The sequence below is a fragment of the Ahaetulla prasina genome, chromosome 4 (assembly GCF_028640845.1).
Source record: "Ahaetulla prasina isolate Xishuangbanna chromosome 4, ASM2864084v1, whole genome shotgun sequence".
In the NCBI taxonomy this organism is placed as follows: Eukaryota; Metazoa; Chordata; class Lepidosauria; order Squamata; family Colubridae; genus Ahaetulla; species Ahaetulla prasina.
In genome coordinates, this window is record NC_080542.1 from 19,031,129 (window position 1) to 19,046,036 (window position 14,908).

Here is a 14,908-nt window from a genome sequence, read left to right on the forward strand (position 1 = left end):
CTTCCTTTCTTCTTTTCAGTTGTACCCCCAAAGCCAAGAAGACTTTCTGCTTTGAAGCAGGGTGTTGTTTTCAGGACTCCCGATGGACATCTTAGCCAGATCCTATTGCCCTTGATCCTCCCCGCCACCCCCATCTCCAGTCTTTCCATCTAACCCAGTGGTTCTCAACCTTTATAATGCTGCGACCCCTTTAATACAATTCCCCACGATGTGGCAACCCCAACCGTAATATTATTTTTGTTTTGAATTTATCACGCCTGAAGCCGTATTGGCTAGCAATCTGAACTGCTTGCGATTGCCTTGAGGACGGAGGCATTAAAGTGGAGACCCCTATTAAGTTTATTGCGTCTGAAGCCGAATTCGGCTAGCGATTTGAAGAGCCTGCAGCTGGCTTGTGGAGTCAACCATTGGAGCGCAATTCTTCGACTCGCAAGTATACTTCCCATATTTCCGATGGTCTTAGGCGACCCTTGGCAAATCGTCATTCGACCCCCAACGGGGTACCGACCCACAGGTTGAGAACCGCTGATCTAACCGCTTGGCTTCTTTCTAAATCTCTCTCTTCTGCCACCACCCGATAGGTAGAGAGCTCTTGCCTTTTCTCAAGAAGCTGTTGTCTTCGATCCCATCAAAAGCTCAGCCTGGGTTGTATATCTGTAGTGAAACCAATTTTTGTAAACCTGACTAAGGAGTTGCTAACCCTATAATTACTGCGGATGCTAGCTGTGGAGCCAAATTCATTCATTCATTCATTTATTTATTAGATTTTTATACCGCCCTTCTCCCGAAGGACTCAGGGCGGTGTACAGGCAAATAAAAACAGACTAGACAATAACCTATAAAATGCAGAATTAAAAAACTTATTATACTTGCCTAAAATTTTAAAATATATAAAAATTAAAACCCCGTTTAAAATTAATAATAAAACTATACAATCCGTAAAATTTAAGCCAGCCCCGCGCGAATAAAAAGATGCGTCTTCAGTTCGCGGCGAAAGGTCCGAAGGTCAGGTATTTGGCGTAAACCCGGGGGAAGTTCGTTCCAGAGTGTGGGAGCCCCCACAGAGAAGGACCTTCCTGGGGCCGCCAGCCGACATTGCTTGGCGGACGGCACCTGAGAAGTCCCTCTGTGAGAGCGTACGGGTCGGTGGGAGGCATATGGTAACAGTAGGCGGTCCCGTAAGTACCCAGGCCCTAAGCCATGGAGCGCTTTAAAGGTCATAACCAAAACCTTAAAGTGCACCCGAAAAGCGACAGGTAGCCAGTGCAGTCTGCGCAGGAGGGGTGTTACATGGGAGGTACGAGACCCTCCCTCTATCACCCGCGCAGCTGCATTCTGACTAGCTGAAGCCTTGGCGCACCTTAAGGGAGCCCCATGTAGAGAGCATTACAATAATCCAAGCGAGAGGTAACGAGTGCATGAGTGACTGTGCACAAGGCATCCCGATCAAGGAAGGCGCAACTGCCGAACCAGGCGAACCTGGTGGAAGGCCCCCTGAGACGGCCGTCAAATGATCTTCAAACGACAGCCGCCATCCAGGAGGACACCTAAGTTGCGCACCCTATCCTTTGGGGCCAATAACTGCCTCCAACAGTCAGCTGCAGCTGCAGCTGACTGAATCGAGATGCCGCATCCACAGCCACTCCGTCTTGGAGGGATTGAGCTTGAGCCTGTTTCTCCCCATCCAGACCCGTACGGCTTCCAAGCACCGGGACAGCACTTCGACAACTTCATTGGGGTGACCTGGGGTGGAGAAGTACAACTGAGTGTCATCAGCGTACTGATGGTACTTCACCCCAAAGCCACTGATGATCTCACCCAACGGCTTCATGTAGATGTTGAACAGAAGGGGCGAGAGAATCGACCCCTGCGGCACCCCACAAGTGAGGGCCCTCGCGGTCGACCTCTGCCCCCCTGCCAACACCGTCTGCGACCGGTCGGAGAGATAGGAGGAGAACCACCGATAAACGGTGCCTCCCACTCCCAATCCCCCCAGCCGGCGCAGCAAGATACCATGGTCGATGGTATCAAAAGCCGCTGAGAGATCTAATAGGACCAGGGCAGAGGAATAACCCCTGTCCCTGGCCCTCCAGAGATCATCCACCAATGCGACCAAAGCTGTCTCCGTGCTGTAACCGGGTCGGAAGCCGGACTGGAACGGGTCTAGATAGACGGATTCTTCCAGGTATTGGGGTAGCTGACGCGCCACAGCACTCTCTACAACCTTCGCAACAAAGCGAAGGTTGGAGACTAACCGATAGTTTCCCAAAATAGCCGGGTCCAAAGAGGGCTTCTTAAGGAGGGTCTCACCACCGCCTCTTTCAAGGCGGCAGGAAAACCCTTCCAACAAAGAAGCATTTATAATCCTCTGAGCCAGCCTCGTGTCACCTCCTGAGTAGCCAGCACCAGCCAGGAAGGACACGGATCCAATAAACATGTAGTGGCGGAGCCTCCCAACAACCTGTCCACGCCCTCGGAGCCACAGGGTCAAACCCATCCCAAACAGGCTCAACAAGACGTGCCTCCTCTCCCTCGCTTGGATCATCCCAATTTCGGTCCAGACCATCCCGGAGCTGAGCGATTTTGTCGTATAGATAACCACTAAACTCCTCGGCACGTCCCTGTAACGGGTCATCCCGCACCTCCTGATGAAGGAGGGAGCGGGTCACCCGAAACAGGGCGGCCGGGCGGTTATCTGCCGACGCAATGAGGGTGGAGGCGTAGGAACGCCTCGCCTCCCTCATTGCCACTAGGTAGGTCCTGGAATAGGACCTAACTAGTGTCCGGTCAGCTTCGGAACGACTGGACCTCCAAGTGCTCTCTAGGCGTCTTCTCCGGCGTTTCATCTCTCTCAGCCCCTCGGAGAACCAAGGGGCCGGTCGAGATCTGCGCCGGGTCAGAGGCCGCAAAGGCACGACACGGTCCAAGGCCCCAGCCGCGGCCTGTTCCCAGGCCGCAACTAGTTCCTCAGTCGTGCCGCGGGCCAGATCCTCAGGGAATGGCCCAAGCTCCATCAGGAACCTCTCAGGGTCCATCAGGCGCCTGGGACGGAACCAACGTAGAGGCTCCGTCTCCCTGCGATGGTGGGCGGCGGTTCGGAAGTCTAGGCGAAGGAGAAAATGATCAGACCATGACATTGGTTCTGTTACTAAATCGTCTAATATCAGATCATTTAACCACTGACCAGAGATATAAATCAGATCCAGCGTGCCTCCCCATGTGCGAGGGCCCATCATTTACCCGTATCAGGTCCAAGGCCGTCATGGAAGCCTGGAACTCCCGAGCTGCAGTCGATGATAAGCCAACTGATGGCAAGTTGAAATCCCCCATAACTATAAGTCTGGGGGTCTCAACTGCCACAGTGGCCAATAACTCCAGCAGCTCGGGCAGGGCTGTGGTCACGCAGCAAGGAGCCAGGTACGCGATCAACAAGCCCAACTGATTCCTATGGCCCCACCTCACATAAAGGGATTCACAGCCAGCAATCTGAGGAACAGTGGCCTCCCTCGGCTCTAGATCTTCCTTAATGACAACCGCCACCCCTCCACCCCTCCCCTGGGCCCTCGGCTGATGGAATGCTCGGAAACCTGGGGGGCATAGTTCAACGAGGGGGACCCCCCCCTCTGGCCCCAACCAGGTCTCCGTAATGCCCATAAGGTCCGCGGCCTCCCCCTGAATAAGATCATAGATCAAGGGGGCTTTATTTACCACGGACCGGGCATTACATAACATCAGCCGAAGATCCAGGCTCTGAGGATCACGGCCGCCCGAGGAACGGGTAGGGACTAAGGGGCCGGAGCACGTGATCGCTTTTAGACATCGCGCACGTGCTCCCCAAACTCGATACGGCCCCCCCCTCCGCCATATCTGCCTCTCCCACTTACCGTACAGATTGAACCACCCTCTAATCCTGGAACAAACCCCTCCCCCCCTGCCTTCAGACCAGATGTAGTAATGCCGCGAACTGGCACCGGGACTGGATCCCTCCCCGACGGGTTCTCCCCCCCACCCGTCTTATCCCTCCCCCCCTGATGAGAACTGGCAGCTGGTATCACCAAACCCTGGGTTGCTAGTGTGTTGTTTGTGAACCCCTACTACGTATCTCTCTTCTGAGCAACACATATGTAATTAAAATAATCTGAATCATAAGGTGCATTTAAGGAGGAAAGGCTGGACACATTCTTCACCTTAATTGTTTTCTTTTTCTAGCATTTGAAGTCTTGGACTTGTCTTTGCTGATTCCAGAACTGGAAGCCATCCAGGCAGTAAGAATGCAAATTCCTGGTAAGTGTCTCACAAGATACTAGGAATGCTGTAAGAAAGAAAAAAAGTAACTGCAATTATTAAATGCCTTAGAGTGAATGTCTTGTCTTTTCATTCTTTTTCTCTCTCCTGTTATACTAGTGAACTTTATAGATCTATTTCTCCATCCATCCTTTATATAATTAAATAGTACAGAAAAAAAGACAGAAAGGAAACAATAGAAAGAAAGAAAGAAAGAAAGAAAGAAAGAAAGAAAGAAAGAAAGAAAGAAAGAAAGAAAGAAAGAAGAAAGACACAACAGTAAGAACAAAATTATATGTATCTCCCAGTTTTTTTCAACTACATAGTTATTATGTGGAAATTGATGGTTGGATAATGGAAATGGAATTTCTGCACTGTTACTTCTAGAAACATGGTCCTCCAATTCTGGATAAATAAATTTATTGACCAAATTTCATGGTGGATTGACGTCTTGATGTTCCCTGTGAGTCACTTTCAAACATAGATTAAGTATTGTGCGGACAGTTACAATGCAGCATGCTCAGCCTCCATGAAAACTGTTGTGGGAATTTTATACACAAATCTATTTGTAATATAAATAAGCAGGGGAAGAGGCTCCAACAGTTCCCAGAAACAACATCAGAGCTCTCTATCCAGAAGAAAGTGTTAAGATCCTGCACAGAACTCTTAATTTCCCAGATTCTGGTAGAGGACTTAAAATCGAGGAAGACACAAATCATCCACATGGGTGAGAAAAGAATTTTTATAATATGTTCCTGTTTTTGTTTTTCTCTCCTGCCTGAATATCACAAGGAGCTCTAAGTCTCTTGCTTTCGGTCTGGAATAAGGGGCAGGGGGATAATAGAAAAACACAGTTGGAAGGGAGATCTTCTAGTCCAACCCCCTGCTCAATCAGGAAACCCTATACTATTTCAGACAAATGGTTGTTCAGTCTCTTGCTAAAAATCTCCAATGTTGGAGCATCCACAACTTCTGAAGGCAAGTTGTACCACTGGTTGATTGTTCTGTCATGAAATTTCTCCTTAGTTCTAGTTGCTTCTCACTTGGTTCAGTTTCCATCCAAAGTTGCTTCATCTCTTGTTTTCTGGTGCTTTGGAGAGTAGGTTGACCCCCTCGTTTGTGGCAGCCCCTCAAATCATCAGTGTTGGAGCACCCACAACTTCTGGAGGCAAGCCCTTCCACTGATTAATTGTTCTAAGAGATGGGTCCCTTGTTACTGTAACAAACGCATCTGGTTTCAGGTTGTTTCCTTTTATTTATTTATTATTTGTTTTTTTATTTGTCAAGCATGTACAAGATAACAGGTATAAGTATAAACATGGACATGAACATAGGAAATGAGTAAAAATAAATGGGGACAGTAGGACAGGGATGGTAGGCACGCTGGTGCGCTTATGTACCAGTAGTAGGTTTCACTTACCTTTGCTATTGGTTCGCTCGGAAAAAAAAAAAATCGCAAAAACAGATCACATGACCCCAGGATACTGCAACCGTCATAAATGTGAAACAGTTACCAACAGTCTGAATTTTGATCACGTGACCATGGAAGTGATGCAATGGTCATATGTGTGAAAATGGCCATAGGTCTGTTTTAAGTGATGTTGTAACTTTGAATGGTCATTAAATGAATTGTTGTAATTGGAGGACTATCTATACTGCCAAGGAAATGATCAGAGAAGAGAGAAAGGAGCCCTCGGTCATTAAACAGTCAGAAGAAGAAACTTAGGAAGGACCTACCCGAATCAATCAGACAGTTAAAAGTCACAGTGGGAAATTTGTACCTTCAGATTTGCAAGATTCTTGTTAATGTAACCTTACAATAAAGTAGAATCAGCTCTAGTTTTGTTTCCTGTCTGAATTACCTAGGCCCACTGATAGTTTTTGTTAATGCTAAAATGTCTGTTAATATCCTTCCCTTTTCTACCTCCTCCGCGACACGGACACCTGAGGAATAAGATTTATTTATTTATTTATTTGTATCCTGCCATAATTGTTTTACAAATAACTCCAAGTGGCGAACATATCCAACACACCTTCCTATTTTCCTCACAACAAACCTATGAGGTGAGTTGGACTGAGAGAAAAATAATGGAGGGGACCTTTCCCGCCGCCTTGAAAGAGGCGGTGGTGAGACCCCTCCTCAAGAAGCCTTCCCTGGACCCAGCTATTTTGGGTAATTACCGTCCAGTCTCCAACCTTCGCTTTGTGGCGAAGGTTGTAGAGAATGTGGTGGCGTGACAGTTTCCTCAGTACCTGGAGGAAGCTGTCTATCTAGATCCGTTCCAGTCCGGCTTCCGGCCCGGGCATAGCACGGAGACAGCTTTGGTTGCGTTGGTGGATGACCTCTGGAGGACCAGGGATAGGGGTTGTTCCTCTGCCTTGGTCCTGTTAGATCTCTCGTCGGCTTTTGATACCATCAACCATGGTATCCTGCTGCGCCGGTTGGAGGGGTTGGGAGTGGGAGGCACCGTTGATCGGTCGCAGACAGTGTTGGCAGGGGGGCAGAGATCAGCCGCGAGGCACCTCACTTGTGGGGTGCCGCAGGGGTCGATTCTCTCGCCTCTCCTGTTCAACATCTATATGAAGCTGTTGGGCGAGGTCATCAGTGGCTTTGGGGTGAGTTATCACCTGTACGCTGATGATACTCAGCTGTACTTTTCCACCCCAGGCCACCCCAGCGAAGCTGTTGAAGTGCTGTCCCGTTGTCTGGAGGCCGTACGGGTCTGGATGGGGAGAAACAGACTCAGACTCAATCCATCCAAGACGGAGTGGCTGTGGATGCCGGCATCTCGGTACAGTCAGCTGCAACCGCAGCTGACTGTTGGGGGCGAGTCACTGGCCCCAACGGAAAGGGTGCGCAACTTGGGCGTTCTCCTGGATGGACAGCTGTCGTTCGAAGACCATTTGGTGGCCGTCTCCAGGAGAGCTTTTTACCAAGTTCGCCTGGTCCGCCAGTTGCGCCCCTTTCTTGACCGGGATGCCTTATGCACGGTCACTCATGCTCTCGTCACTTCTCGCCTGGATTATTGCAATGCTCTCTACATGGGGCTACCCCTGAAGTGCACTCGGAGACTTCAGCTAGTCCAGAATGCAGCTGCGCGGGTGATTGAGGGAGCACCACGTTGCTCCCGGGTAACACCACTCCTGCGCAGTCTGCATTGGCTACCTGTGGTCTTCCGGGTGCGCTTCAAGGTTTTGGTCACCACCTTCAAAGCGCTCCATGGCTTAGGGCCCGGGTACTTATGGGACCGCCTGCTGTTACCACATGCCTCCCACCGACCCGTGCGCTCTCACAGAGAGGGTCTTCTCAGGGTGCCATCCGCCAAGCAGTGTCGGCTGGCGGCCCCCAGGGGAAGGGCCTTCTTTGTGGGAGCACCTACTTTCTGGAACGAACTTCCCCCCAGTTTACGCCAATTGCCTGACCTCCGGACCTTTCGCCGGGAACTGAAAACTTATTTATTTATCCAAGCGGGACTGGCCTGATTTTTAAATGCTAAATTTTTAAAATTCTTAAATCTTAAATTTTAATTGTATTTTATTGGGTATTTTATATGGTCAATTGGACGGTTTTAATTTCGGCCTTTTTGGAATAAGTTTTTTAATTGTTATTTTAGTTTGTATATAAATTGTTTTAATGCAGGCTGTACACCGCCCTGAGTCCTTCGGGAGAAGGGCGGTATAAAAGTTTAATTAATTAAATAAATAAATAAATAAATAAACTGGCCCAAGATCACCCAGCCAGTTTTCAGGCTAAAGGTAGGACTTGAACTCACACTCTCCAGATGTTTGGCCCAACGTCACCCACATGTCTTTCAGGTGGGACTTGAACTCAGGGACTTCTAATGATTGACCCAATGTCACCCAGATGACTTTCATGGCTAAGGTGGAACCAGAACTCAATATCTCCTGGTGATTGGCCCAGAGTCACCCAACCAGTATTCGTGGTTAACCCTTAACCACAGATGTACTATTCTGGCTATGCTATTATAGACATGAGGTCATAATGACCGTTCTAAGCTGTTGGCCATAGTCCAGGTAATTGCACGACAATATTGTGACTATTCTGTTCTAGATCTATTGCTTCCAAAAGGTGCAGAAGATCATTTGAATTTGTTCCTGCTATATAAATTATTGCACAACGTAGATTGTACCTGGTCATCAATTTCATCGGGAGTTTCATTATCACTGATGTCAGAATCAGCAGTGGCTGTGGGTTCCTCATTGTCTATTACAAAATTTTGGTTGCAATCCGATTCCACTTCACTCAGATCATTCTCTGCTTCTTTATACCACATTAGAACAGTTTCTTTGAAGTTTGGGTCAACAAATCACACTCTTTTTGGCAGAAAATGGGGCTCTGACATTATAGAAAATATATATGTTAACAAAGATCCGTGGCCAAAATGACTGCAGTTCAAATTCAAGCGCTGCTACAGAAAAAACAACAACAAATAATTTACGTAAGCACGATGCTGCATACACTCTTATTGGCGGGAAAACAAAAGCTATTTGCAATCAGAATGGTCCATTTCTAAAAATAGAGGTGTTCCAAATATTTTTGAAAACTATTGCAGTCAATATGACTGCAGGTCTGTGGTTATGGGTTAAGGTGAGACTTGAATTCCCGCTTTTTAGCCTGATGTCTTAACACCAGTAGGATTGCTCCCAGTTCGGATTGGTTCTATAGAACCAGTAGTAAAACCGGTGGGAGGCGCCACCCAGTGACCCAAACATCATCAAAACTCATCGCATGCGCAGAAGCCTATGCACACGGGCACAATACGAACCAGTAGTAAAGGTAAGAAGAACCCACCCCTGCTTAACACTAAACTAAACTGGCTCTTAATGTGCTTTCCTCTTAGCTTTTGACCTGTGGAATCAGACTTGAGGGAAGAATGGGGGCAAATTCTGATGCATTTCTTCATTTCTCAATGTTCTCCTGATTAGAAGTTTCTTTAGAAACATTTTCTGCCTCTTGACTGAACCGTTCTTCCTTGAATCAGCACGAAATTGGAAGCCCTGTTTGCATCTCTATCTGATGACTACCTAACTTCTGCTGGAAGAGGTCCAGTGAAGAGCCACTTGCTTCTTTGGGTGACTCCATCCACTGCTCATCCACTGTTAATTTTTTTCTAATGTTTAGTTGGAATTTGCCTTCCTATGGCTTCCATCCATTCTAGCTTTGTGTTCTGGAACAGATCTTTGTCATCTTCTATGTGACATCGATACTTGAAGAGTGAGGATAAATCATTTTGTACTACAGGTAGTTCTCGACTTATGACCCCAATTGAGCCCAAACTTTCCGTTGTTAAGTGAGAACAATTGTTAAGTGAGTTCTACCCCATTTTATGACCTTTCCTGCCGTGCTAGTTAAGTAAATTGCTGAAGTTGATAAGCGAGTAACCTGGTTGTTAAGTGAATTTGGCTTCCCCATTGGCAAAAGAGAATCACATGACCTTGGGACACAGCAAGGTGCCAAGCATCTCAATTTTGATCACATGATCATGGGGATGTTACAAAGGTCATAAATGTGAAAAATGGTCATAAGTCCATGACCATAAGTCCGAGCGGTCGAACAGGGGCAGGCGGGGGCAGACATGGGCGGGGCCAGCCACAGGTGGTATTTGCCGGTTCTCTGAACTACTCAAAATTTCCGCTACCGGTTCAAACCGGCTGAAACCCACTTCTGGCATAAATATACTTATGTTAGCATCCTTTAGCATCTGAATTATTTAAACTCAGGGATGATGATACTAGTCTCTTAGGAATTGAAGGCTATTGCCTAGACCCCAATTATAACACCAAGACAAAGAAGATCATTTGATCATTTGATTAGGCCACCCAACCAAACAGAGGAAGTAGATGAACTTTTTGCTAGTCAGCTAACTAAGATATGTAGGAAGCACATCACAGTAGTAATGGGGGATTTTAACTACCCTGACATCAACTGGGAAACAAACTCTGCACCAAGTGGAAGATCGAACAGGTTCCTAACAAACCTAGTAGACAACTTCATTTCCCAAAAAATAGAGAAGGCAACAAGGGGATCAGCCATACTGGACTTAATTCTCACTAACAGAGATGAAATGATAGAAGGTGTTGAAGCTACAGGAACCTTGGGGGCAAGTGACCACGCAATATTGGAATTCGACATTAAGCAAATACAAGTAGTAGAACAAAGTCAAACTAGAGTCTTGGACTTTAAGAGAGCTAATGTCAATAAACTTAGAGAGAGCTTGAGAAGGATTCAATGGATGAGAATCCTCAGGGGGAAAACAACTCAAGAAGCTTGGGAAATTTTGAAAAGTGAGATTATAGAAGCGCAGTCTAGCACAATACCAATGAAGAAAAATAATAGATCTCAAAAGAAACCAGCATGGATGCATAAAGAACTATCTGACAAATTGAAAGACAAAAAGGACAAATATAAAAAGTGGAAAGGGGGAAAATAACTAAGGCAGAATATCAGCAAATAGCCCAAGCCTGTAAAGATGAAGTGAGGAAAGCTAAGGCTCACAATGAACAAAGGCTAGCGACAAAAGTAAAAAATAACAAAAAAAGCTTCTTCCAACATGTTAAAAACAAGAAAAAAGTCAAGGAAACAATTGGCCCATTGCTGGGAGAAAGTGGCAAGAAGATGACAAGCAACAGGGAGAAAGCAGATCTACTTAACTCATATTTTGCATCTGTCTTTACACAAAAGGAAAAACCAATCCAACCTATCAAAAACAGCACTACAAAAAACAGATTAGAAACACAAGTTAAAATAGGGAAGAAAATGGTAAGTGAACACCTGTCTACCCTAGACGAGTTCAAATCACCAGGACCGGATGGATTACACCCCAAGGTTCTGAAGGAACTGGCAGACGTGATCTCAGAACCACTGAACTATATCTTTCAAAGATCCTGGAGCACAGGGGAGCTGCCAGAGGACTGGAAAAGAGCTGATGTAGTTCCCATCTTCAAAAAAGGAAAAAAACAGATCCAGGAAACTACAGACCTATCAGCCTGACCTCAATACCGGGGAAGATTCTGGAAAAGATAATCAAGCAACGAATCACCGAACATCTAGAAGCAAACAAAGTAATAACCAAAAGCCAACATGGGTTTGTCAAAAACAGATCATGCCAAACTAATCTTATTGCATTCTTTGACAAAATGACAAAATTAGTAGACCAGAGGAATGCTATCGATATAATTTACTTGGACTTCAGTAAAGCATTTGATAAAGTAGACCATAACCTAGTACTAGATAAAGTTGAAAAATGTGGGTTAGACAGCACCACCACCAGATGGATTCGTAACTGGCTGACCAACCGCACTCAACGTGTAGTCCTCAACAGAACTATATCCACATGGAGGGAAGTATGCAGCGGAGTACCCCAAGGCTCTGTTTTAGGCCCAGTACTCTTCAACATCTTCATCAATGACTTGGACGAGGGGATAGATGGGGAACTCATCAAATTTGCAGATGACACCAAGCTGGCAGGAATAGCCAACACTCCAGAAGATAGGCTCAAGTTACAGAAAGATCTTGACAGACTTGAAAATTGGGTGCTATCTAACAAAATGAAATTCAACAGTGAAAAAGTAAGGTTCTACATTTAGGCAAAAAAAACAAAATGCACAGGTACTGGATATGTGGTACCTTGCTCAATAGTAGTACCTGTGAGAGGGATCTTGGAGTCCTAGTGGATAACCATTTAGATATGAGCCAGCAGTGTGCAGCAGCTGCTAAAAAAGCCAATACAGTTCTGGGCTGCATAAACAGAGGGATAGAATCAAGATCACGTGAAGTGTTAGTGCCACTTTATAATGCCTTGGTAAGGCCACACTTGGAATATTGCATCCAGTTTTGGTCGCCATGATGTAAAAAAGATGTTGAGACTCTAGAAAGAGTTCAGAGAAGAGCAACAAAGATGATTAGGGGACTGGAGGCTAAAACATGAAGAACGGTTGCAGGAACTGGGTATGTCTAGTTTAATAAAAAGAAGGACTATGGGAGACATGATAGCTGTGTTCCAATATCTCAGGGGTTGCCACAAAGAAGAGGGAGTCGGGCAGTTCTCCAAAGCACCTGAGGGTAGAACAAGAAGCAATGGGTGGAAACTGATCAAGGAAAGAAGCAACTTAGAACTAAGGAGAAATTTCCTGACAGTTAAAACAATTAATAAGTGGAATGACTTGCCTGCAGAAGTTGTGAATCCAACACTGGAAATTTTTAAGAAAATGTTGGATAACCATCTGACTGAGATGGTGTAGGGTTTCCTGCCTGGGCAGGGGGTTGGACTAGAAGGCCTCCAAGGTCCCTTCCAACTCTGTTGTTATATTATATTATATTATATTTATGATTCTCTATTTTACTGATTTCAGGAGAGAGCAAGAACAAAAGGGAGAAATCACACCTTTTATAATTTGCATAATAAAAACCTAATAACTGATTGGATTGGATAAGGAAAAGTCATCTGTCCAATTACATCAAAAGAATTAAAGCACCCAGTAATATTTAATGATAACAATTGAAAAGAGCATTGCATGAAAAGTATATAAAAAAAGTAAAACGTTAGCAGCAGGAAAAGACATCCTGAGTCCCACAGAATCTGTGGTGAAAAGATACAATATTAGCTAAGTTGAGGCTTCTTAACACACAGTTGGAAAAAAAACAACATTTTTTATTATTCAGCCTGAGAAACTTCCTATTTTGTTAAGTTATGGTGAGTTTATTGCCAGGGAAAAACTTCAGCATTCCATTCTTACAAGGTTATGGACAAAATGTGAGCTAAATTAAAGAAGATAAATCCATGGTAGTTAACCAGTGCAACAATACTACAGAACTCATATCACAAGTCCATCTTGTATGCCCCTCAGCAATACTTGTCTTACGACCACAACTGAGACTGAAATTTCCTTTGCTAAATTGGTAACACAATTGTTGAGAGTGAATCTGGATTTCCATTGATTTTGCTTGTCAGAAGATCCCAGAAGGAGATTAAATGACCTGGAGGTACTGCAACTGTCATAAGTACATTCTATTTTCCTAGCGTTTGAATTTTGATCGTGTAATCCTAGTGAAGAGAGTGGGTCAATTGAATTCTGTCAGGAGCAAAAGACAAGAAAAAGGGTAGTAGCAACACATAGAAATCATCTGTGCAAATGATTGTGTGAATACAGAACTTTCTCAAAGTGCTGGAGAATGTAGATGGCACTAGAAATTGGCCAGACTATAGCTGAATGGTAGATAGATAGATAGATAGATAGATAGATAGATAGATAGATAGATAGATAGATAGATAGATAGATAGATAGATAGATAGATGATGGATGGTAGATAAATAGATGATAGATAGATAGATAGATAGATAGATAGATAGATAGATAGATAGATAGATAGATAGATAGATAGATGGATGGATGGATGGATGGATGGATGGATGGATGGATGGATGGATGGATGGATGGATGGATAGATGGATGGATGCATGGATGGATAGCTGAATGATCCTATGACGGTTGTAACTGTGATTAAACATTTTTTTCAGTGTGATTGTACCTTCGAGCAGTCATTAAATGAATGATTGTAAATCAAGGATTATCTGTAGTCTACAATAACTTCGTACATATGTTTGGAAAGCAAAATACAGCGTTCTTCTCACCAAATGGCCCCAATCCTGAAATTCTCACAACCTGAGTAAAATTATAGTTCTAATTTCTGTTGCCTTTGTTTTAATATTTTTTTTTAAAAAAATCTTCAAATTGATCTTTACAAAATGTCCATCTCATTATTTTGGCAATAGTACGGATTGCTTTCTCTCTTTGGATTTCTTTGGACTCCTCAATTATTTATAACCCTTTATAATCCCGTTATTTTCTTCTGTTGCTCAACTCTGCTTAGCTTCTCAGCCGGATATGGCTACTCTGATCCTGCTGCCTGCTGAAATATTTCAAATCAGAGTTTAGTCATTTTATTTAGTCAACTCATTTCTTAGGGCAGAGGCAAGATGTACATTTAATCATTTGTGCCTCATTTGTTGACAGTACACAAATTCACTTTCTTGGGGCTTTAAAAATGTTGAAAGGGGAGTATTCAAGTTTGCAGTCCCCAAGAGAAATGTTTTTAAAAGGGAGGGATCACACTTGGAAGCAGAAATGAAGTTGATCAGGGATTTATCAACCCTTCTGTTCTTGGAAATATTGAAAATGTTTATTTCTGAGCCAGAACTGTATATAATCAGTGTGATATCATTTGTTCCCTCAGACATCCCCAGATACCAAGATTGATGTTGGGTGAGGTGAGATATGATATGATGTTGTTCATCTTTAAGGTCAGATAATTCCATCCATCAATGTTTAGCAAAGGACTAATGAATTCTTCTGTTTTGCAAAGGTGGGAATCTCATAGGAAGATCTGTATCTTAGAATGGATTGAGTTTATAAATTATTAGCATGGATTTCCTAATGTATTGCTTGATGAGTAATATATAGTTTCATTATCGAAATCAGCAAAATGAACCAGTGAAAGATTAAGCTTTTACAAGGATTCAGTGATGCCAGTTGTATCTCACTGCATATAAATAGGATATTGTGTGAAACTTTGCAGCCTCGTAATCTTGAAGAACTAAACTTC

The 14,908-nt window shown here is 44.5% G+C and overlaps 1 protein-coding gene across 9 annotated transcripts in view; it reads left to right on the forward strand.

Annotated features, from left to right (window-relative positions):
* Positions 1 to 14,908, forward strand: part of HSD3B7 (hydroxy-delta-5-steroid dehydrogenase, 3 beta- and steroid delta-isomerase 7) — a 121,163-nt gene that overhangs the window by 17,206 nt on the left and 89,049 nt on the right. For 4 of the 9 annotated variants that reach the window (XM_058183501.1, XM_058183508.1, XM_058183500.1 and 1 more), the window contains exon 2: positions 4,210 to 4,284. In XM_058183501.1, coding sequence (XP_058039484.1) covers positions 4,272 to 4,284 — 13 coding nt within the window. In that variant the 5' untranslated portion in view covers positions 4,210 to 4,271. Of the gene's footprint in view, positions 1 to 4,209; positions 4,285 to 4,404; positions 4,564 to 4,584; positions 5,012 to 14,539; positions 14,574 to 14,908 lie in introns of those variants that run through there. The other 5 variants (XM_058183506.1, XM_058183504.1, XM_058183507.1 and 2 more) reach the window with 4 other exon arrangements.